Here is a 23304-nt window from a genome sequence, read left to right as displayed (position 1 = left end):
CAGATCACTGATTGAATGATTACTAACCATCATCAACCTGAGAATGGTCATAAATTTGAGAAGTTACACCAAGAGAAAGAAGTAAGCACTATGTTATTAAGAAAGAAAATAAGTAAAATTAGGGATTAATACAAACTATTTGGAGATGCATTTATGTAACTCAACTAATCAATTGAAAAGAAATTCACAATGCATGACTGATAACTTCTACTTTGGCACATTATTACTGCTTGCCAATTAACGAACAATTCGCATCTTCTTTCAATGAATTATATAAAATATAAAAACAAAAGCAGCAGCAAGATTCAAGAATCAAGAGTAAGCAGCATATGTTTTCGTCACCCTTTCCTTCTCATGCGAGAACGGGAGGCTTGCTGCTGGCACTGATCTCAGCTTTTGGTTTAGCCCGTTCACTGTTCTGCTCCTCATGCTTGGAAATTTTCATGTTAAATCGCTGGAACATTTGCTCCAATGCTGAAATCTCCTCTTCTATATCTGCTGGTTGATCTTTGCTTGAGGCCATTCTTTGCCTGAAGCTACGGATCCTTTCAATACCAGCAATTACTTCCACCCCAATTTCTTCCATCGTCTTCCTAATTTCAGAGTTTTCCTTTTTTGCATCTTTGTATTTCCTTTTTAAAGATCGATAACTATCAAGAGAATTGAGCAGTTGCTCCGAAAGCACCTTGTTTCGATCCTGAAGAGCTGCATTCCCTTGAGCATCCCCTGCAATTGTTTTCTTCTCCTTGTGCTCCGCAGCATGAGATTGTAGTTTCGTCAACAATGTATCATTTTGTGCCTTGAGGTCACTGACAAGTTCCTCCATTTCATTCAATTCGCTAACCTTCCTGGCAAGTTCACAGGCCATAATTTCCTTTTCCTTTCCCAAGCTTGAACACATAATTTCTAGGCTCTTTCTTGCAGCCAAGCTTGTACTGAGTTGCTTCCTCAACCTCTCATTATCATCGGTACTCGTCACTGCTTCTTGAGGCTTCTTGTCTCTAGGAGAACGACTAGGCCTAAGTTCTGTGTTGCACCTCCTGAGCTCAGCCAATCTTTTCCTGGCAGATTGAGACTTTTCAATTCGCGATTTAACATCATCTAAGATGGTGATCATTCCAGCGATCCTTTGCATTTTCCTGTCATCATTAGTGCTCGCTCCATTATGCTCTTGAATTAATTTTAGCAGCAGCTTCACATTTGTCGCAATACCTGCATAAGCCAATAAAAGAATTGCATGAAAACAAGAAAGATCTATTGGCTTCACGTTCCCATGCCATCAATGTATATCTCATCATTTCTTGGCCATGAACTCGTTATTTGAATTGATTGTTCAAGAATGAGAAAAATCAAAGTATAAAAAGAAGAAGAAAAAGAAAGAATTGCCTTCTAAACTATAATCTTCTGGCCTTAGAGCTTTCATAGGAGAAGAAGCTGCCAGTTCTGGAGATGAGAATGCTCGAACATGGGATATTTTTTCCATGAGGGAAAATCTTGAAGAAGAAAATGATCTTGGTCAAAGCTATAGCTAGGCATCAACCAAGAAACTTAAAAAAACAAGAAATGTAATAAAAAAAAAAAGATGTTGGATTATATGTTATTAATATATATCATTAGGAAGATAATCAAAAGATTGAATTGAATCGTGCGTGTGAGTTTCTTAAGAGATGAGAAAAAGAGAGACCGCTTTCGCACTCTCCCTCCATTTATCTCTCTTGTTTAGTAATGGTTTTGGATTGGTTTTGGTTCTCTTCGTAATACTGTATGCTTTGATGGCGTTGGAGTCATTTTGAGAAAAATGGTTGGCTGTTCTTGGCTTCTTGCTTCTAAACCAAGCGCAATTATTGCTCATGGGGCTTTGACTTTTTCATTGGCCATTTGTTTCTTTGACTTTCTTGCACTAAAATGGGAATAACTTCTACATTTTTATTACCGTTACACAAAGCTGCAATAATTCTCTGTTTTTGTCCTAAAATTTATATCCACTTCTTATCCTCTTCCAACCACTTTGAGTTAACTTCAGGCAATGTATATAGTAGAGTTTAGGCTACCTCGTGCCTGGGGTTAATTCTCAAAAACATATAAATATACAATAATCAAATTTTGACTATATAATAAATATGACTCAATTTTTGGATAACCATTCAGAGTATTCCAAGTTACTTATAATGAAAATACTTGTTGAATTTTAGGAATGTGTTTCGGTGGTTATTTATATGGTATATATGCAGAAATGAAGGCAGATGTAGGAATAAATCATGCGGCATAAACGGCCCTATAAGAGGAGGAATTTGACTACATCATGTGTTGATTACTTTGGATTATTGCAATTCCTTTGCTTTTGGTAGCTGGCTTGCATAGCTAAAAAGTTGCCACTAATTTTTATATTTCCCAACACAACAAACTTGTTTAGCTGTTTTGTTTAGTAGCCTGTTCTTTTGAAATCTCATATATCGATTGCAGAATGTGTATAAGGAATGTGTATGAGAATTAATTATATAAGAATAAAAATTTCTTTAAAATTAATCATAATTTTAATGATAATTCAGTCTTGTCATTAACTTTGATTTTTTTTTATCAAAAAAAAAAAGTGCTCTATATGATCAAGAGATTTTCACATTTTAAACATTTGATCTTTTATGTTTACTCTATTTATTTATTATTTTTTATATTAAAATATTTTTTTATATTTATTTTATAATTTATAAAATATTATTCTCTTCAAAATTTATGATTGCATCTAATTTTTTTCCAATGATAGAGCATAAATTCTCTTCTCAATTCATTGTTTTAGCATGATTTGTGTTAGCATGCATGAGGCCTGCCATCTTCTGCCCTCCATTGCTTTCTTTCCTTTTGCCATAATTAAAATGTAAGAATTAAATTAATTTAAAAAAAAGTAAAACATTTCTAAGAGGGTTTTTTATTGGAAGGCACGTGCCTGTGTTCGGTGGCGAGTGATCGGGGCCACTTCTCCATGTTGTACAATACCTGTCGTATGCACGTCTACTGCACGTGCAAAAATGTTGGTGATGAGGTCCCATTCGCCACCGTCCATTAGCACACGTGCGTCCAATATGCAATTCATGCACATGGCTCCGGTTCGTACTAGAATTCACGTCCACACACTTTCTTCCCACGTCACATCTCAACTCATTCTCTCACTACGTGGCACAGTGACATCTTTCCTTTATGATATTCTCCATAAGCATGCACATAGAGAATATATGCTCACTGCCACGACACTTCTTCAACCCCCACTCGGGAAAAAAAAAAAAAAAAACAAAAAGAAAACCTTACTTTAGATATGCTGCTTTGCAACAGCAACTGCAGAACTGAACCGGAACCATCTCACACGCGCCGCCTCTGATCTGGCCATGTTATCACGTGGTCGGTCCCATTATAGCTTCCTTCCAAATTCGTTCCTCTGTATTTGAAAGCGGTGCAGCAGCATAAACATGGCAAACAACTCCAAGGAAGAGCCCAAGACCGCTCCCCAATCCGATCGGTGGTACAATCTAAACCTAGGCCCTTCCTTTAAAGAAGACGCTCCTAATAATAAGTACTGCACTCTGCGGTGTAAGTGTTTGTTTTGTTTCGTTTTTCTTCTACTTGGTTCCTGGGAAAATGCACGAACGGGGTTTGTATGGTGGTGTGTATTTTTGTTGTTTTGTTGCAGATGAATTTAAGCCGGCTTCAATTGATAAGGCTAAGACTGGATCATTGCACAAGAATAAGGAAAATAGGGTATCTGTGGAGTTTCAAAACATTCAATTGGGAAAACCTAAAGTCACATTTGAAGGTAGCAGCGAGGATTACAAGGAAAACGATGCCGTTTTGTTTTTTGACGGCGAGACATTTCGGTTGGAGCGGCTTCATCGGGCCGTGAAGCAGCTCCGTCTCCTTCGACAGCCGGGTGAATCTGCTGCTGCAGCTGCAGCCGCTCAATCCGGGTTGACCATTGAGCCTCGGTTATCTCCTCCGGCTGGGAAGGTTGTGAAACCTATGCATGTGGGAAGAAGCGCAGCTTTTCCTCCAGTGCCGGTGAGTTTTAGTTTTCTGTTTATTTGATGTAATTTTGGTGTTGGGACACAATTGAACAAATTACAGATAGTTGACTCATTGGACTTGGCACACACTCATGTCTGTGCAACAGAAATTGGTGATCAACGTTTATGGTGAATGAGATTGATATGATATATTAGTACAAATTTCTGTTGCAATGGTGTTTTGCAATTAGGATTGTTGTAGTTATGCTAGTATAACTACAGAAATTGAGTTGGTAATTTGGATATTAATCAAATAATACAAAGAATTCTATCTCTCTCCAAATTCTCTCTCTTTCCCTTTTTCTCTCCCTTTCAAGCTCTCTCTGTCTGTTCTTTTTCTTCTTCTTCTTCTTCTTCTTCTTCTTCTTCTTCTTCTTCCTTCTCTGATCTGCCTTCTTCCTTTCTTCCCCCTTTCTTCTAATTTCCTCCCCACTTTCCTCTGTTTTCTGTTGGTGGCTCTGCCACAACCATTTGTTTTCTTTGGAGTAACAAGATCAATAGGACCCAACGATCGCAGAGATTGCGAATTTGAAGTTGGCGAAGAAAAAGCAAACCATGGAAGACGCATGGATCCAGATTCTTGCAGACCACATGCAATCTTTGGAGCAGAGGTTTCAAGATATGAAACAAGAAATGCATAATCTCAATCAGGAAATGCATTTCAAGATTGAGAGTCATACAAAGAGGTTGGAGGATTTGATAATGGAGGAGCACCGAATAAGTCAAGAAGAATTGAATCGCATATTTGATCAGTTGTTGGAGATGATTCGAGTTTCACAGTCAAGGGGAAAGGAACCTTTTCTTCCAACTGTTCCTCAGGTAATATTGGAACCCAATTGAAATGTGAATGGAACTAGGGGTATTTTGCCTTTACCAAATTCTGGGGTTAGAGAAGATGGGGATTCAAGTAATGGGTTTTTATCAAGTCTAAGAAGCTACAAATATTGATTCTGCATTCAAGGACGTTGATGAACAGAATTTTGAAGAAAAAATTAATATAATTGTTGCCCTTAAATCTGATAAAATTCTTGAGAATGATCATGGAGTGTTGGATAAATTTTATTCTACTCCAAGAAATTTTACATTAGAATTTTTCTTGTTGATGAGTTTGTTCTTGATAAGGGGAGAAATGAACCAGTGAAAGGAAGTTGTGAAAGAAGCCATCAGTCTTGTGGTGGATGATTTGGAATTGCAATTGAATGATCATTTGATTCTTAAAGAAGATGGGTTTGAAATGTGGAGAAGGCAAAGGAAGAAGATGAATCTTGCCAATATAGGACCTCTGCCATGATGGTGTTTGAAAAAATGACTAAATTGCCTTTATTGAAGTTGCAGTGTTCAGATTCAACAATTATGAGAAAAGAGGACGTGATGGAGCAGCAGACTGCGAATTTTGTTTTTCAATCCTTGTTCGTCCTTGAGGACAAGGATGATCTTCGCGGGGAGGGTAATGCTAGGATTGTTGTAGTTGTGCTAGTATGTGTTTGTGTCTATATATATATATATATATATATATATATATTAAAGCTAAGCCTTGAAAAAGGCTTTGTAAGAGTATGCCACATAGGCTAATGAGAATACTAAGAAAATTGCCATGTGGCACCTCTTTTTATCTATTTTTTGGCACATCTTTTTATCTATATATTTAAATTTATATATAAAAATTAGATTATCATATTAATTTTTATTTAAATATTTTTAAATTACAACTATTAAAATATCTCAACTATTAAAATCTAAAATTTTTTTTAATACAATTTTTTTTAAGAATTTTAAAATTTTCTTAAGTTTATAAATTCAAACATTATAAAAATATACTCATCATACTATATATCTCTAAAATAATTATTTTTTTAATTAAATTTTTAATTACATTAGAAAAATTGATGAATTATTTTTAATATATTCTCTAAAAAATTATTTAGAAAATTTAAATATATATTTTTAAAAACATTTCTTATATTTAAAATACAAGAATTTTAATAATGATATTTCGAAAATCGCCAAGTGGCATATCTATTTTTTTCTATTTTATTTATCCTTTCATTGTTATATGCTAATCAATTTAAAGAATAATAAAAAATAATTATTAATCAACCTATTTATTTATAAAATTTGAAATAAAATTATAATTAATTAAAATTTTTTTATTATTAAAATTTTATTTTATAATTATAAAATATATATTAAATTATTTTATTAAAATAAAATAATAAATAGTCCATGTGTTACCTAGGTAAAATGACTAGTTAATATGTAATTTGGGCTCCATTTGTTTCACAGAAAATAACTTGTATATGGAAAATATTTTTTATGAAAATTGCTTTCTAAGAAAATGTTTTTAATAAAAAAATTTTTCATTGTTCCATATAGCCGACCCCAATAAATTTTTGGGATAAAGGCTTAGTTGAGTTGAGTTGAGTTTGGTTGCATTGTTAAACTAATAATACGTGTTTATGTCGTGCATGTATAGGCGTTTTTACATTTTAACAAGATTGTTAAAATTTGAAAAATGACTTCCTCTTTTGAAAGGAAGAAGTCATTTTCCTTAAAAATTGTTTAGTTTTCCTTTGACAATGAAAATATTTTCCATTGCCCTATTTCTTGAATGCCCTAAACACTGAAAAATGCGAAAATGTCAGGAAAATATTTTTCGTGAAACAAATGGATTCTTGGATATCAATCAAATGATACAAAGAATTCAATCTCTCTCTAAATTCTCTCTCTTTCCGTTTCCCTCTCCGTCTCAGTTTCTCTGTATCTCTTCTTCTTTTTCTTCTCCTTCCTTCTTTGATCTGCCTTCTTCCCTTCTTCCCCCCCTCTTCTATTTTCTTCACCCTTTCCTCTATGTTCTGCTTAGGTTGTGGCTCTACCACAACACTGCCTGATGCAGGTATGTCTGCCATTGTGCCGTTTTCCAAATGGAGAAAATGGATGAACTTTTATTCCCTGGCTAAGATTAGCTTTGGTTGTATGAGAAATTTTGATATCAGATTTATCTTCTGCACCTTGTCCATCCTGAGTGCCTTATTGTAGGCTCATTACACAATTTTAACTCTTTAAGATGCATTAACATCTATAGAAACATTACTAAATATCCAGAATGAAGTTTAAATTTTCCTAAAATTTTTTTTGGTATGCCTGTCAAGTGAAGGGAAGGAGAAAAGGGCAAGAAAAATCACTGAATTCCCAAGCTACATGTAACAGTAACACTTGATAAATGAGGCATTGCCATTTAGAATGAAATGAGGTCATCTGGTTCATAAAACTCAAACCTGTTACCACCTGTTGGAAATACCAAATATGATGTTTCCGATAGTCATGTGACTGTCATTAATATTTGCATTTTGTGGGGGCCAAAGTGTCTCCTCTCCCCATTGGGCTGCCAGACTATTGTAGTTATTCATCTATCTGTCTGCAGGTGCTTGTGGATGTTATGTTGAAGATGTGAATAGTCTGATTTTTGGAATTAATTCAGGTCCTAAGCTGTTCAATGATATGTAAAGCATCTGAACTTATTTGATTATCAGTACTTCAAACAAGTGTTATTTTTCTTTCCCAATTTAATCAAGCCTTTAAGTCCTTGCTTCTTTGTTTTGTTTTGCCCTTATTGTTTTAAAACAAAAATCTGAAGCTCTGAAATATTTTCTCGTCCTGTTTTATATTATATGATTTTGTTTGCTTGGCAATGGTTCAGGTTGAGGTGGAACGAATTAATGTTGGTGAACCACAAATTCCAGGTTTGCCATTGTGCTTTTGGGGCTTAAGTATATTTATTTCCCTGATTTGGTCATGAGTTAAACTGTCACTTGAAAATGGCAAAATTAAAATTCCTATTATAAATGGAAATGCTGAAGTGATTGCAGCAATAAGTGTTCTCTTCTTGTCAGCTAAGGGACCTTCTAAAATTTTCCAAGAATCATCAGACATTCTTTTTATAGATTCTTGTGGGCATGGACTAATCGGCATTTGAATTAATGCCGAAACTTTTTAATTTGCTTTGTCAATAACTGGACGGATGATCCCAACTTGTTTTGGATTAAGGCTTAGTTGTTGTTGTTGTGTTTATCAATAATTGGAAACAGTACTGTCTGCTTGAGAAATTTGTATGCAACTGCTGTGTATCTTACTTTCACAAACTGTCTTGCTTTTGAATCAAGTGAGGGAAAAAAAAATCTTTAAAAACATGCATACTCAGTTATAATATACAATGGTGAACTTTTTTTTTCTTGGATTTTTGTTTCCGAGTTGCGCTTTTCACCAACTCTTATTTAGCATGAGGTGGTGTTATATTTTCCCAGAGGAAATTAGAATGTGTTCTTTCTCAAGAACCTTCAAATCCTTTTCATCATGGATCCATTTGCACATTAGTCACTCGCATTGGGAGTTTGGGACCCTTGTAAAATTTGTATTTTAAATATCCACATGAACCACATCCTAATCCACTTTGTGTGTGTGACCCTATTGTGAAGTTGAGACTTAAGAGATTTGCAAAACAAAATGACAATTAATATTTGCTTCTTTCCTGTCTATGTTTCTGTTCATAATAACTGTATGCCTCTTTTGGGCAATTTTTTTGTTTTCACTCTCTCTGATATTTGGAATATATTTTAAAGCTCAGTTTCAGTTACACCCTTCTCCTTTCACTCTATTTTTCAAATTCAAAATTTTCATATGATGGTGGCCCTCAGCCCTTCCCCTCTTCAGATACGTTAATAACTATTAATTGTCAAATGTTGGCATGCTTAACAATTGACGTTGTAGCTTGGTGTAATCTGTTAAAGACTGCTGTAATGCATGTTTTCATGCTTAATAATACTCCTATTAAATGATAGGTACAAAAGTTGTTACTAAGGGGAATTCTGGCCATCCAACTTATCCACCAAATGTATCTACTTCCTCACCTAGCCCCAAGAATGATGAAGCTGAAGACCATCAAGATATAGATATTGAGGACATATTTGGATCTAGTTCACCTTATGATAATGCAGCCCAACAAACAGGTGATGGTGGATTTGATATCGGTGTACCACAACAAAATGACTCTGATGACGAGATTGCTGATGTGGATGATAGTGGTGATGAGGGAGATAATGGGCGTAATGCTGCAGAAGCCCTTAGAGCCCAGGTTAATGCAGAAGGGAGGGATGGGCAGACCTCTAGTTCTGGTAGCAGCAGTGGTAGTGGAAGTGGAAGCAGCAGTAGCAGCAGTGACAGTGAAGGCAGTGATGAAGATTCGGTAAATTCTATTTGAGTGGTTGAGCTTTTGAAAACTTAAAAGAAAAAAAATGACAAAACAATCGGAGAGCACCAAACTGGTATCTAGAAAATGTTCCTGTCCTGCATATTACTTTTTATTCGATAGCAAACACATCATAGAGTACGAATAATTAGCCATGTTGTATGTCAAAGATCAAACAGTTGCCTTCAATTTTTCCATGGTGTTAGTTGGTTGAAGATGGAAGCGTTGCGTGTTAAAGAAATATGTCGATACTTGAGTTTTGAAACTCTATTTTCTTGGTTGAAGAATGTGTTTGATTTTTACTTTTCCTTCTTCTTTCATCAATAGCTATGGCAAATTATATTCAGTTCTATTAATTTATGATATGCATATTCAGATTATCACATGTTGTAAATTTTGACCAAGCCCGTCCAGCTCGAATCAAAATATCATGGATAAATGAATATTAATTGGCAAGACGGTCTTCTAAAAAAATAAAAATCAAAGTGTGAGTAGTAGAATATCAAATAAATTTTATTGATACTTGTCCTTAAAAGGATTTGACATATTCCAAGTCCATGTTTATGGCTAATCATAGCATTTTGTGATAGAAACTAATAATAAAGAAAATATTAACTTTAGTAAACGATTTATTTTAATCAGTTAATTCTCCTCTCTTCTTTTTCTTTTTCTCTTTCATATTTATTCCTTAAAAGGCCCATGGTTTGTACTATTTATATATTTTTTTTTAAAAAATCATATTATATTTATTAATAAATTGCTAAATTTTTTTAGAAGTTTGTCATATTTTAAATTTTAATAAAAATGAACTCTCTCGGTGTTTGTAAAATCATGACAATAAATATATGAAATCTGATGTGGACGAAGACAACCCTTACCGTGGCCTATAGTTGAAATTAACAAATTTGAATATAAATATATTTTTTTTTTATTCATACAATTGTAATTAAAATTAAAATTTAATATTTTATAATACTAAAAATAACGCAATTATTATTCGTAACTCGAAAATGAACTTGAGTAGTAGTATAACAATATCATTATTAACATCTTGAATATATTGTGTGTGGTTTATCCACCATTGAATAATTAGACAAAAATTCCTTAAGACTTGTCCAAACCTACCATGGCCTATATAGTCCAATACACTTTCCACATTCCATACCATCACATCATGACATCTCACCACATTTTAAATGGATAGAGATAAGAAATTGAGAAGGCAAAAAAGCCAATAAATTTGAAAATCCAAAAGGAAAAATAAAATTCTAAATGGCATTTTCAAGAATTGCGAATAACTCACATGAAAATTTGAAAAGGGTTTGAATGAAAAGCAAAGGGCTATCATCAAGACAGTAGAAAAAGAGAGATACTGTTAGAAATTTCACATTGAAAAAATATAAATCACAAGAAATATATAAATGATTGAATTAAAATATTGAATTGATTAATTATTTTAATATGTAAAAAATTTTAATTATTTATATAAATTTATATTAAAATTAAATTAAAGTGTCAGTATTCTCTCTCAATTTAATTGAGATAAGAAGAAATAATCATGACTTTGTAAATTAAATAAAAATCATTTTTACTTTATTGTTCTCATTATAAAATTGAAATAAAAAACAATAAATATTAATAATTAAATTTATAATTTTAAAAAAATAAGTTAAAATGAAATTTCAAACTTCTAATCTAATAAAATTAATTTCACTTTTAAAATGAAATTTTAAATATTTTATATATACTAATAATTAAAATAAAATAAGATAAAAAATTACAAATATTTTTTTTAAAGAAAATCACTTTTTTTTTATTATATAAAGTTTCAATTAACAGTTAATATAATTATCAAATTTTGGTTAATATATAACTTTTAGTCTATAGCGTGTATATATATATATATTAGATTCCACAACTAATTCTTAGTTGATTTTATTTTCTTTATTTATTAATAAATTAATTTTCATCTATTTAATAAGAAATTCTTCAAGCATTTTTATATTTCCTTTATTTCTTTAATTAGTAAATTAATTTTCATTCATATAATTTTTTAATTATTTTCATAGGCAAATGTGGTTATATAAAAAAATATCTTAACTAATGAGTTTTAACTCAGTGATATTGGATTATCTTTAGGACTGTAAAATCTCAAGCTTAAATTTTAATTTGAGCGATTATACTAAAAAAGCATATTTAATTTTTAATTATTTTTTATCTTTATTTGTAAAAAAAAAATTGATTTTCTATGCATAAAGATTATTATATATTATAATTAACTTGGAATTAATTTGAAATTAACCATTTTCAAAAGAAAATTAAAAATTAATCATTATTTTACTATTTTCATAAATTTATAACATACTATTTTTAGTTAATATAATTTTGACATAGATAAAATATGTCATAAAAAATAAGACAAAGAGTAATTAATTAAAAAATAAAAAATATTTTGACACATGTTAATATATATAGTTAAGTAAGAAAATAATTAAAATTAAATCTATAAAATAAATTATTAATTATTATACAAAGCATAAAAATTTAAATCTATAAAAAAATAAATAAAATTTGAGAAAATAAATTTTTAAAAATTATTTGATTTTATAATTTATGAGTATCATTTTATTATTGTTATTTTCACTCAATATATAAATTTAAAATTTATTTTTTAAAATTATTTTAAAAAAATAATTGATATACATAAATTAACTTTAAAATATATTTAAAAATAAAATATAATTAAGAAATTAACTATAAAACTTTGCTAGTTTCATATATTCCAAACCATCTCATCATGGCATCTCACCAAGTACCCATTTTCACGTTCAAAATGTTTGGGCATTCTTTTTTTATAGGGATGAGCATTAACCGAAAAAAATAAAATATATATTTTATATTATTAATTATTTAATAAAATATTAATAAAAATATATTTATAATCTCTTTTATTTATAAAAAAATAATAAATATAATTTGATATTAATAAAATAATAATTATAAGTTAAATATTATTATAAAATCATAAAAATAATAATTTTAAATAATATAATATTAATACAATTATAATTAATATATTAATTAATTAAAATTCAGTTATTTTAATTAGTTCGGTTATCAAATCAAAGGAAATCAAAACGATAATGAAAAACTAAAAATTTTTATTATCACTTACTGAAATCGAACTAAACCTAATTTACTCTTACCGAAATAATCAAATTTCATTAGTTCAATTTAATTATTGGATTATAACTAAATAATGCATACCTCTAATTTTTTACACCTATACCTGTGCTAATATCAAATTTACTGTATATGAATTTTAATTTTATGAAATATACAATAACCTAAAGTGAAATAATAAAAATTTAATTATTTACTTAAACATATTAAATAACTTATCAAGTCACATGAAATATAGAAAAAATAAGAAAATTTCAACTTTTAATAGTTTTAAATATTTTTTTTATATTTTTTAAAATTTTATATATATAATTAATTATAATTTTAATTAAACTTAAAATTTCATAGTTCCAAACTAATTTTATTATTACTCAATTAAAATTCATTAATTTATTTTAGAAAATTTATTTTTATATTTTTAAAAATAATATTATTAAATTATTATAATAAAATTATAAGTGATTTATTAATGATAAATTTTTTTTCTTAATTATTAAATTAATAATTTTGTAAAAGATATAACAAGTTATTTTACTCACACGTTATATGAATTATTTATTATTTTATTTTAATAATATAATTTAATATATATTTTATAATAATTTAATTATATTATAAAATTTTAAGTAGTTATAATTTTATTTAAATTTAATGAATAAATAAATTAATTAATAGATTATTCTTTAAATTATTTAACATATATTAATAAAAGACTATATAAAATAAAAAATATATATATGCCATTGACTATTTTTGAAAAGTCATTATTAAAGATTTTATATTTGAAATATAAGAAATATTTTTAAAATATATATATATATATATATATATTTAAATAATTTTTAGTGAATATAAATATGTATTATTTTTAAAAAGCAATTAATTTTAACGGTATATAATAGGATGAATATAATTTTATGTTGTTAAATTTGTAAACTTAAAAAAAATTTAAAATTCTTAAAAATATGATAAAAAATTTTAAATTTTAATAATTGAGATGAGATCTTAAAAATTGAAATTTAAGCATATTTAAATAAAAATTAATATTAAATATGATAAGTAAATATTTATATATAATTAAATTTAAAAATAAATATAAAAATATGTCACATAATAATTTTTTAAATTTATGTGGTACACTATTAATAAATCTTATTTAATAATTTTCTTTTTAATTTTTTTAACGTAATAAGTTTTTTTTATTATTTTCTTAAAATTAATTGAAAGAAATTATTAAGACACAAGACTAAAATCCTATAAAATTGAAAGAAGGGATTACTTCCGGTCGATGATTAAAAACCAAACCGCCGTGAAAGGAAAATAGGAACATCCTTTTCCCACTTTCTCTGGTGGCGCGTGGATTATGCCTCCAAATCCAATGGACAAATCAAATGTTTCCTTTTCAGGTCAGATTCGACTGCGAAACTGTTCTTAATCACGCGCAAAGTTTTCCTTTCTTAAAATTTCCATTCTTCATTTATTCTTCCTATATAGCAAGAGAACAAATCTTAACCTGAAAACCCTAACCCTAAGCTGGTAAACTTTGAGCATCTGTAGAGAGAAGAGGCAAAAAAGAGGGAAGGATTCGGATATATATTATATGCAAATAGAACGAGTGCAAAAGACTGGGAGTAAAATAAGTATAAAAGGGGGAAAAAGCAAAATTTATAATTCCTGATCCAGTTTTCTGCTATTCTATTTTTCTTGGCTAACAACCTCAAGCTCTACAGCCCTCAAAACTCAAGATCCCAGCGTACCCTTTTCTCTATTTCTGCTTTAATCCTATATTTAACATGGAAATCTTCATTTGATAGATGCTCATTTCTTTGTTTTACCTCAAAATCTGAAATTTGCCCTAAAAAGCAGCTTCAGTTTTGATGGTTCCTTTCTTTTCCATTTCTCATTGGAATCCAAAAGGTATGCTCAAGTCCTCATTGCCCATATCCTGATTTCTTCTCTAAACCTCAAATTTAGCTCAAAATTTTGAACTTAGATTTGATTTTGTACCATATGCCCCATCATCAAATTGATCGCCAACAACGGGAACAAGAACGAGAGGCCGATTCAACACTAGTGTTGTTAGTATTATGGGGGCAGAGAAAAGATGGCTTTTCACACTCTTCTCTGCAGCATTCCTCTCTCTCCTGTTTCTCCTATTCTACTCAATCTCTGCTTTCAGCTTCCCAAAACCCTTCCCTTCTGTAGTCCACTACGGCGCCCACTACCCGCCTGCTTTTGCATATTATATCTCTGGCGGCCGGGATGATGGTAATCGGATCCTCCGGCTATTGCTGGCGGTCTATCACCCAAGGAACCATTACTTGTTGCATTTGGGTGCTGATGCGTCTGATGATGAGAGAGTGAGACTTGTTGGGGCAATAAATGCAGTGCCTGCAATCAGGTCTTTTGCAAATGTCGACGTTGTGGGGAAGCCTAATCGGCTTACGTATATGGGTTCCTCTAATTTGGCGGCCACGTTGCGTGCTGCTGCCATTTTGTTGAGAGTGCACTCTGGGTGGAGCTGGTTTGTGGCATTGAGTGCATCGGATTATCCCTTGTTGACCCAGGATGGTATGTTGTTTTGGTGACTTCTGATTTCGGTTTGTTTGTTTTGGATTTTTTTTTTTCTAATTTCAATATGGTTTTCAGATTGATAGCTTTTTATTTTAGTAGTAGTTGATAGCTTTTTACGTTGTAGTTTGCCTATTTATTTGGAGAAAATCGCATTGGTTAAGAACGCAATTGTCACCTGATGCTAAAAAGGTGTTATCTTTTTCTTTTCTTTCTCGACTATTTTTAATCAAAATGCTGGAAAAGAAACATCAAAATGGGCACTTTATTTGTTCTCGATTTCAGTTATGTATCGGTCTAGATTTGTTCATGGAACTATTTCAATTTTGCTTTGTTTAGTGTTTTACTATTACTCTTGATGCTGATATTCCTTCTTTCTATGCTCAATGAAAAGATGTATAATGGCTTCTGATTACCCCCTCACCCCAAAATCTCGCTTCACATTTTGCTTCTTGATATGTTTTAGGTTGCTTCTCAACACAACTCAACTTAAACTAAGCCTTTATTTCAAAAATTTATTGGGGTCGTCTATATGAATTCTCTTTTTCCACTATAAACGATTTTGGGTAAATCCTCGGAAATATGTAATGCATATGTAATGCTTGTAGGTAGGTCACCTCAGTTTAGGTTTACCTCTTCTTTCTTTCTATCTTGTAACCCAATGTGCTCTACTTATCTAACTGGAGCCCCCCATATGTCTACACTTCACATGACCAAACCACCTTACCACCTTAATCTCCCTTCTCTCAACTTATTCTCAATTGGCACCGCTCGTACCTTTTCTTTAATACTCTTACGGACTTTATCTAGTCTAGTATAACCGCTCATCCACCTTAACATTCTCATCTCCGCAACTCTTATCTTAGACATATACGACTCCTTCATTGCCTAACACTCACTACCATATAACATGACCGGTCATATGACTGTACGGTAAAATTTTCCTTTCAACTTATTGGGAATCTTTTGATCACACAAACACGTCTCCACTTCAACCATCCGGCTTTAATCTCATGACTAACATCCTCCTCACATCTCCCATCTATTTGAAGGATTGAGCCGAGATATTTAAAGTGGTTGCTTTGGGGTAATATCACTCTATCCAAACTAGCTCATTCCCTATCATCAGTTCGGCCTTCACTGAACTTGCAATGTATGTATTCTGTCTTCGTTTTACTTAACTTAAAGCCCTTTGATTCTAGAGTACTTCTCCAAAGTTCTAGCATTCTATTGACTCATTCTCGCATCTCATCTATCAGAACTATATCATCCGCAAGCATCATGCACCAAGGGATACTCTTTTTTATATGTTTCGTCAATTCATCTAGAACTAATGTAAAAATGTAAGGGTTTACAACTGAACCTTGATGTAATCCAACTGAGATAGGAAAATCTCTTGTGTCCACTCCCACTGTGCGCACAATAGTAGTTGCTTCATACATATCTTTCAACACTTATATGTAACTAATAGATATTCTCTTTTATTTTAACACTCTCCATAAGATATCTCTTGAAATATTATCATAAGTCTTCTCCAAATCGATAAAAACCATATGTAAATCTTTCTTCACATCTCTATATTTCTCCATCAAGCTTCTAATGAGAAAGATCGCTTCTAATGAAAAGGATCGCTTTTATAGTTGAACAACCTGGCATGAAGCCAAATTGATTGGGAGAGATAGAAGTGTCAAGACGTAGTCGATGTTTTACAACTCTCTCCCACAACTTCATAGCATGGCTCATGAGTTTAATTCTCCTATAGTTTGAGCAATTCTGTATGTCTCCCTTATTTTTAAAAATAAGTACTAAAATACTCCTCTATTCATCAGGCATTTTCTTTGAGTTTAGGTTGCTTGATTTCTGAAATTTGTTATTATGGTTAGGCATTGAAAACTCAGGACACTATGATACTAATTATTGGGTCTGTATCTGATTCATCTTAGTTGACTTTACTATTTCCACAAGAGAGTCAACAAAACTTTATAAAGTTGAGTTTGCTAGTTTGCTATATTGAACAATATTTACCATTTGAATAAACTAGTTTCAGAATCAGCAAATTACTACCAACCATCCACACCATTATTCATAACCGGAGTACACAATGTCTTCTAAGCTGCACTGTTGACAGGTAGTTTTAGGTGGAGATTCTAGAATTGAATCATATTGGTTGTGAAAAAGTTTGTAAATCAGTGAAATTGTAGTTAAAGCTAGTGCTGCATACACATTCCAAATAACTTTAGGCTGGACAATTCTGTGGATAAGCCACTTAGCCACAGAAATTCAAGCTTTTATTGAACCTTATAATTTGCACATGATCTCAGAGATTATTGAATTAGTCAGTGGGTAGCATATAATAAAGGGTGATTGTGGTATGTTGCTTAAATTTTACATAATGCAACATAATGCTGGGAATCAAGTGTTGTATTGTCTTTCCCATTATTGTGGTTCATACAGTCTTATCTCTATCGCAGATTTCATAAAAATGATACAGGGATTATTTTTTATTAGATGCTGCCAAGGTTTTCAATGTTTAATTTATGGGCATAGAAACATGCTTAATTGTGCCTGAGTTAGATAGGTTGATGAAAGGACTGGATTTTCAACCCAACCTGCTCCTTGCACAATTATTGATTGTTGCCTTGTGGATCGTATATTACAAAAGATGTCTTCTTTTCTTCTTTTAGTTAGAAAAAGAAAGAGAGAGAGAGAGAGAGAGAGAGAGAGAGAGAGAGAGAGAATATCAACTTTACTGATTTAAGCTAGAGAAGTTCTGGTTTGCATGTTCTGTTCAAAGACTGCTTAGCGATCTTATTAGAGTTGGGGCAAGTATTGTCCAATAAGTGTGCCAAGTTTGGACGTAATAAGCACAAATTTGCAATTGCATTGTATTTGGATAGTTGGGTGCCTTAGTGCATTGACATTGAGGCTTTATATAGTTGTTTTATAACCTCACCTTTTGTGGCCCTTTTATAGATTTTCTTTGATTTGAACCGGGATATCATAATAGGATGTGACTTCTTTCATAGATGTTCCTCCATCATAAGAAATATCAAGGTTGTTGCAGTGATTTGTGTAATGTTGAAAATATTGGTCTTTTCATTAGGAATGGTTATGTACTTTGTAATTTGGAGTCTCTTCTTTTATGGATTATAAATGTCATGTGCATTACAGATTCTATAGCCATCAACTTGATGCTTATGGAGGATGCTTTGATACAGTTGTATAAGAGATCATGCAGTATCATTATTTAAGAAGTCTCCAGTAAATGTGTTTCAGAATGCATCTCTTCCTCATCTTGGTATATATGTTTTCCCAAATGCCTAAGGTGCTGCATTGGTGGCAAAACCACTGCATAAAATTTTTTTAACAATTGCATGATGTTCTTGGAACTCATAGCACAAATCTTACTCTATTGGTTAAAATACTTGCCAATGCTGAGATCAGCCATACCGTCCTCCACTTGTCAAACTGGCATCATTTGAAGCAGTGCCAACAATATTTGTCTTGTCTTCACCCTTGTGGCATTTTTCTTCTATGATAGGCTAGATCACCAGTAAGGGAACAAGTTTAATGGTTCAAATAGTCTTTGTAAATTCTGTCTTGTGCATGAATCTTATTAGGCCCCATGATATATGTTTTAGCATCTTTATTTATTAGAGAGAGAGAGAGAGAAGGTTAATGCGTAAAAAAAGTGATAATGAATTCTAAATCATTGGACAAGTGAAAGTTGGTCTCCTTGTCAAGGCTTACAATTGTAGGGGTCCAAGTGAGACAAGTGTTCCCCACTCTCTCATTGAGGAGACATAATAATGCCTGAAGATTGAGACTGGTTTATCCTCCAGAGTTCATTTAAAGATGTCATATCCTAATTTATAAGGTCATTACTTCAAACTTCTATTAATGTAATTGGCATCTCTATGATCACTCTTTATTTTACAATAGTTTGACTCTGTTCTCTCTCTCCCCCACCCCCCCCCCCCACCAACACCCCCCCCCCCCCCCCCCCCCCAACAATTTGCTCCTTATTTTGCCAACAAGCATTTTAGCATCATCATATACCTTGCAGGCTGTAAATTTATCATGTTTTTGGAGATTTATTCCATGCACCTTTATATGTGATTTCATTCTGCTGTGTCATCTTCCTTTATAAGACTGTTCTAACTTCTTAATATCTGCTCCTGCTGTTGGCTTCCAGACTTGTCCCATGTATTCTCCTCTGTTAGCAGAGATCTCAATTTCATAGATCACACCAGTGATCTTGGGTGGAAAGAGTAGGCAACCCCTTCTTGGTAAATTTGGTTGTACTTATGCGGTGCAAAAGTAATAGTAAATCTGAACCTTATTGGCCTGACTTTTGATGCAGATCACAAAGGTTCCAGCCTATTGTTGTTGACCCTGGAGTTTACCTAGCTAGGAGGACCCAGATTTTTCAGGCTACAGAGAAGCGGTCAACTCCTGATGCTTTCAAAGTATTCACAGGCAAAGTCCATTCATAATAGTATGCTGTTTATGAAAGTTAAAAACTGAAAAAGCATTGGGTATTCATTACTTTTGTGGAATACTATGTGTGATGACGGTTATTTCTCCTATTGCAGGTTCCCCATGGGTCATCTTGAGCAGATCATTTCTTGAATTTTGCATTCTTGGTTGGAATAACCTTCCACGAACGCTTCTCATGTACTTCAACAATGTTATTTTACCTGAAGAAGGCTATTTCCACTCTGTTGTTTGCAATGCACCAGAGTTTAAAAACACTACTGTAAACAGTGATCTAAGGTATATGGTCTGGGACAATCCTCCAAAGATGGAACCTCATTTTTTGAACGTTTCTGATTATGATGAATTGGTTCGAAGTGGAGCTGCTTTTGCCAGACAGTTCAAGAGGAATGATCCTGTACTGGAAATGATTGATGAGAAGATCCTAAAACGTGGACATAACCGAGCTGCACCAGGTGCTTGGTGCACTGGCCGGAGGAGCTGGTTGATTGATCCTTGTTCCCAATGGGGTGATGTCAATGTTGTTAAGCCAGGGCCTCAGACAAAAAAATTTGAAGAGACCATCAAAAACCTTGTTGACGAGTTGAATTGGCAGATGAATCAGTGCCAATGAAAGTGCATATTAAAGACTCATTGTCACCTGAATTCTGTTGAGAATTCAAAAGGATGACCATCACTAGATATCGATTCTTTGGACTTTAGGTCCATTTTTGGGGGCCTCTCCAACTATAGGCAATGGATGTTTATCGGGGTGGCAGGCAGAGTTGAAGGGGATACGAAGTGAATTGACTTGGGGGGTTTCTTTCTAGAGCTACCAACTGTTGCAATCAATGAGAGGATCTCCCTCTTTGATACTGCCATTATAATGCTGTTGTATGTTCAAGTTGTGTTGTTTATCGCTCGTCCAACGTTGTTAACAGAAGATCATTCATTTAATTCTAATTTTGCTCTCAGTTACCCAAATGAAAAATTATTGAACTAGTCGATCATGAAATTAAGAGCAGCCGTACGTATACAGACGTGTTTGGTGCATGCGTTGATTGTATGGGTGAGCAAGTTCGCTCCTTTCCGCCTATCTTCAAAATTAAATCTCCACTAAGTTCGAAAATTTGGGGATTTAATATTTACTACAATTCTTGTTATATAATAAAAGAAACTTAATATTTGATATTAATTTATGATATAATTCTTCATCATCTTATAAAGGCTCAGAAGGTAGCCGAGGCTTTTTCATTTTTGGGAAAATGGAGGGACTTGAGCCAGCTGTGAATAATGATGTTGTGCAACATGGACAGAGTGGATAGGGCAATCTCTACATTAATTAAGGGTTTGTGCCATGAACATAAACTAGATATGACTCGCACATGCTTTGAAGAGTATCTGGCCTTCGGCTGCTTTGCTTAGTAATCTCAAACGAACTCATCTTCACAGGGGCGAGAAGGAAGTATACTGCTGTGCTTTGGCGCAGAAGATTGATAAACCAAGGGAAACTCCATTTGTTGTTTGAGGAGGTCAATTAGAGATTCAAAGGCCTACTGTCAAATTATTTGCCTCGAGGCATTTAGAGACTTTCGCAGACAGCTCATCCACTGGATTTGGGTCCTCTAAGGTGAAATCAGATAGGGACTTCGTAATATCGCTTGAAGCACGCATGAATATGGCTTAATGTTGAAATTTCCTTCATCTGTTTTCTCTACCATTGAACATACTCTGAGTGTATTGTTGGTTGTGAATGATATCTAAATTCTAAAATATGGTTAATGATTTTGGTTTTCCAATTTGATTGATAGGTAGCGTACATATGCCATATAAATCAACACTTGAACAACTATGCATGCTGCCAATGACACTTTAAAGTAAATTCAAGAGTTTTTAAAATCAGTAAACATGATAGCCTGCCATGCAAAGCAGTTCACAGCAATATTTCCAATATGTCCATGCAACAACATTGAACAGCTGCACAATAATCATGGACTATTTAAAACGCTATATGCATCAGAATTTGATTCTCAAATCATGCGCTCACTATTTTCAGAGGCTCCATTAAATTCACATCAAATCAAATGAAAAAAATTGTGCAAATCACAATATCAATGAAATCATGCGTTAAACAATATGCTTGCTTATATCAAGACAATCTCAAGTGGAGAATAATAGTAATCGGATGTTAAACAATATGCTTGATTTCTTAATGCTTTTGTCCAAGTACAGTATCATATAATAGTTTTCTTGACCAACATCTGTTTATATGGGTCCATTTACAGCATCAAAACAACTAGAACACCAAGTCTGTTTTAGAAGAAAGGAAAGAAAAATGGAAGTGAATTAATGCATGCATCTCTAAATGTTCTGGTTAAAGATGTAGAGGAACAGAAGAGTAACTGATATCATAAAAATAAAATCAGCTGCTATATTCTTACAGTTGCTTCTAACCCCGGATGAAGGGTTTGGCGCTACATGAGGTCTCTCTTGCACTACAAAACTCCCACGAAGGCCATGAACAACAAGCCAACTGTTATTATACAAATCAGGAGCTACGACCTGATCTCCACTGAGCAGCACAGTATCACCAGATCTTGTGACATTTATCAGGAATTCATTAAAATAAGTGGGTAACAACACCCCATTATCAAGATTAGCCAGATCATTACTTGGAATCTTGCAAGGTACAAAATGCCTAAGAAAGATCGATCTGTATTCGGTGAATGTGCCGATTAAACTTTTCATCACCTCATCTTGAGGAGCAAAGATCGTTACAAAGGTCTGGTTCTTGAACTCTGTCAATTGCAAATCAAGAAACGAGGCTATGACAGAGTACCCTCTTGATCTCAAAGCCCCACTTGCCTCCTCAAACATGCGGAAATCGTCACCGTTAACAGTACATCTAAAACTCTGAACGGGCCTCCCATTGATGGAACCAGAAACCTCAAAATCGGGATCAAGAAAATTCTCAATTCCAAAGACTACCAAAGACCCATCATCATATATTGCAGACCCATTAATCTTGACACCATTTAGTGAAACTACATTGCCATCAGACTGTGAGGAAGTGATGATGAGCGAATGACTGGTGAACAGAGTGGGGATCTTGGTTCCAGGAGGCAAGAATTTGAAGGAATGGAGAGGGAAATACAGTGGAGAAAAGTGGAATTGCAGGAGGGAGAGAGAGGGTTGCCCTACGTTAGAGAATGCAGTATCAGGGGGAGAGAAAATAGTGAGAGATGAAGATGGCGGGATTATGGTTTGAGAGCCGAATTCGAGAGTGAGAGCCATCGAATTGTAGCCGGAAATCGAGAGGTTATTGGCGGCATCCAGAATGGTGTCGGCGGGAAGAGGAGAGGACACAGAAAGGAAAGAAAGGAGGGTGAGGAAGATGAGAAGTTGGGTCGCCATTGATGGAGAATTTTGGCTGCAGGTTGTTTCAGTGTTTAGACTCTGGATTTAGCTGAAGCTAGAGAGAGAATTTGCGTATATATAAGCGTCTGCGAGGCTGTTATTTTGGAACTTTCTTTTGGCGGGAAAGAAGTATCCACGTGGATGAGTGTGATTTGTTAGTGACGGATGGATTGAAATATTAATTACAGTTGCGGGGGCTGGCGGTTTAACTTCACTTATCTTCACTTATCAATTTTGATTTGCATCGTAAAAACTTCTAAATTTTAATTTGATTTGCATTGTAAAAAATTTAAAATTTTAATTTAAGTATTATTAAAATTTCGGTAATATATTATTAAATATTTTTAAATTAATTTATAATTAAAT

At 32.8% G+C, this 23304-nt stretch overlaps 4 protein-coding genes across 4 annotated transcripts; 2 read left to right on the top strand and 2 right to left on the bottom strand.

Moving 5' to 3' along the window:
• Positions 1 to 78: 78 nt before the first annotated feature.
• On the bottom strand, positions 79 to 1790 carry LOC110651159 (uncharacterized). The gene is made up of 2 exons (XM_058140761.1): positions 1387 to 1790; positions 79 to 1212 (listed from the first exon to the last, which is right to left on the bottom strand). The coding sequence occupies exons 1-2, from the start codon at positions 1481 to 1483 to the stop codon at positions 353 to 355; spliced, it is 957 nt and encodes a 318-aa protein (XP_057996744.1). The 5' UTR covers positions 1484 to 1790; the 3' UTR covers positions 79 to 352.
• A 1457-nt stretch (positions 1791 to 3247) lies between these two features.
• On the top strand, positions 3248 to 9593 carry LOC110651160 (uncharacterized). Its single transcript, XM_021806408.2, has 4 exons — positions 3248 to 3579; positions 3680 to 4044; positions 7747 to 7789; positions 8885 to 9593. Exons 1-4 carry the CDS (start codon positions 3459 to 3461, stop codon positions 9301 to 9303), a joined length of 948 nt encoding a protein of 315 aa, XP_021662100.1. The 5' UTR covers positions 3248 to 3458; the 3' UTR covers positions 9304 to 9593.
• Positions 9594 to 13794: 4201 nt separating this feature from the next.
• LOC110651809 (beta-glucuronosyltransferase GlcAT14A) lies at positions 13795 to 20555 on the top strand. The gene is made up of 4 exons (XM_058140375.1): positions 13795 to 15045; positions 19241 to 19316; positions 19409 to 19524; positions 19641 to 20555. The coding sequence occupies exons 1-4, from the start codon at positions 14562 to 14564 to the stop codon at positions 20153 to 20155; spliced, it is 1191 nt and encodes a 396-aa protein (XP_057996358.1). The 5' UTR covers positions 13795 to 14561; the 3' UTR covers positions 20156 to 20555.
• Positions 20556 to 21731: 1176 nt separating this feature from the next.
• Positions 21732 to 23022, bottom strand: LOC110651810 (putative fasciclin-like arabinogalactan protein 20). The gene has a single exon (XM_021807236.2). It carries the CDS (start codon positions 22933 to 22935, stop codon positions 21883 to 21885), a length of 1053 nt encoding a protein of 350 aa, XP_021662928.2. The 5' UTR covers positions 22936 to 23022; the 3' UTR covers positions 21732 to 21882.
• Between the last annotated feature and the right edge of the window lie 282 nt (positions 23023 to 23304).

This window comes from Hevea brasiliensis, chromosome 18, assembly GCF_030052815.1.
Source record: "Hevea brasiliensis isolate MT/VB/25A 57/8 chromosome 18, ASM3005281v1, whole genome shotgun sequence".
Lineage (NCBI taxonomy): Eukaryota > Viridiplantae > Streptophyta > Magnoliopsida > Malpighiales > Euphorbiaceae > Hevea > Hevea brasiliensis.
Note: the sequence above shows the minus strand (reverse complement) of the source record. Positions and strands in the feature narration are given on the sequence as shown.

Bases quoted from the DNA above. Each gene is read 5' to 3' on its own strand.
- LOC110651159 (XM_058140761.1), bottom strand. From the start codon at position 1,483: ATGGAAAAAATATCCCATGTTCGAGCATTCTCATCTCCAGAACTGGCA. The intron at 1,213-1,386 runs GCAATTCTTTCT...TGGCTTATGCAG, and splicing joins AGAAGATTATAGTTTAGAAG to GTATTGCGACAAATGTGAAG.
- LOC110651160 (XM_021806408.2), top strand. From the start codon at position 3,459: ATGGCAAACAACTCCAAGGAAGAGCCCAAGACCGCTCCCCAATCCGAT. The intron at 3,580-3,679 runs GTAAGTGTTTGT...GTTTTGTTGCAG, and splicing joins TAAGTACTGCACTCTGCGGT to ATGAATTTAAGCCGGCTTCA. The intron at 7,790-8,884 runs GTTTGCCATTGT...ATTAAATGATAG, and splicing joins TGGTGAACCACAAATTCCAG to GTACAAAAGTTGTTACTAAG.
- LOC110651809 (XM_058140375.1), top strand. From the start codon at position 14,562: ATGGGGGCAGAGAAAAGATGGCTTTTCACACTCTTCTCTGCAGCATTC. The intron at 15,046-19,240 runs GTATGTTGTTTT...GTTGGCTTCCAG, and splicing joins TCCCTTGTTGACCCAGGATG to ACTTGTCCCATGTATTCTCC. The intron at 19,525-19,640 runs GCAAAGTCCATT...CTCCTATTGCAG, and splicing joins TGCTTTCAAAGTATTCACAG to GTTCCCCATGGGTCATCTTG.
- LOC110651810 (XM_021807236.2), bottom strand. From the start codon at position 22,935: ATGGCGACCCAACTTCTCATCTTCCTCACCCTCCTTTCTTTCCTTTCT.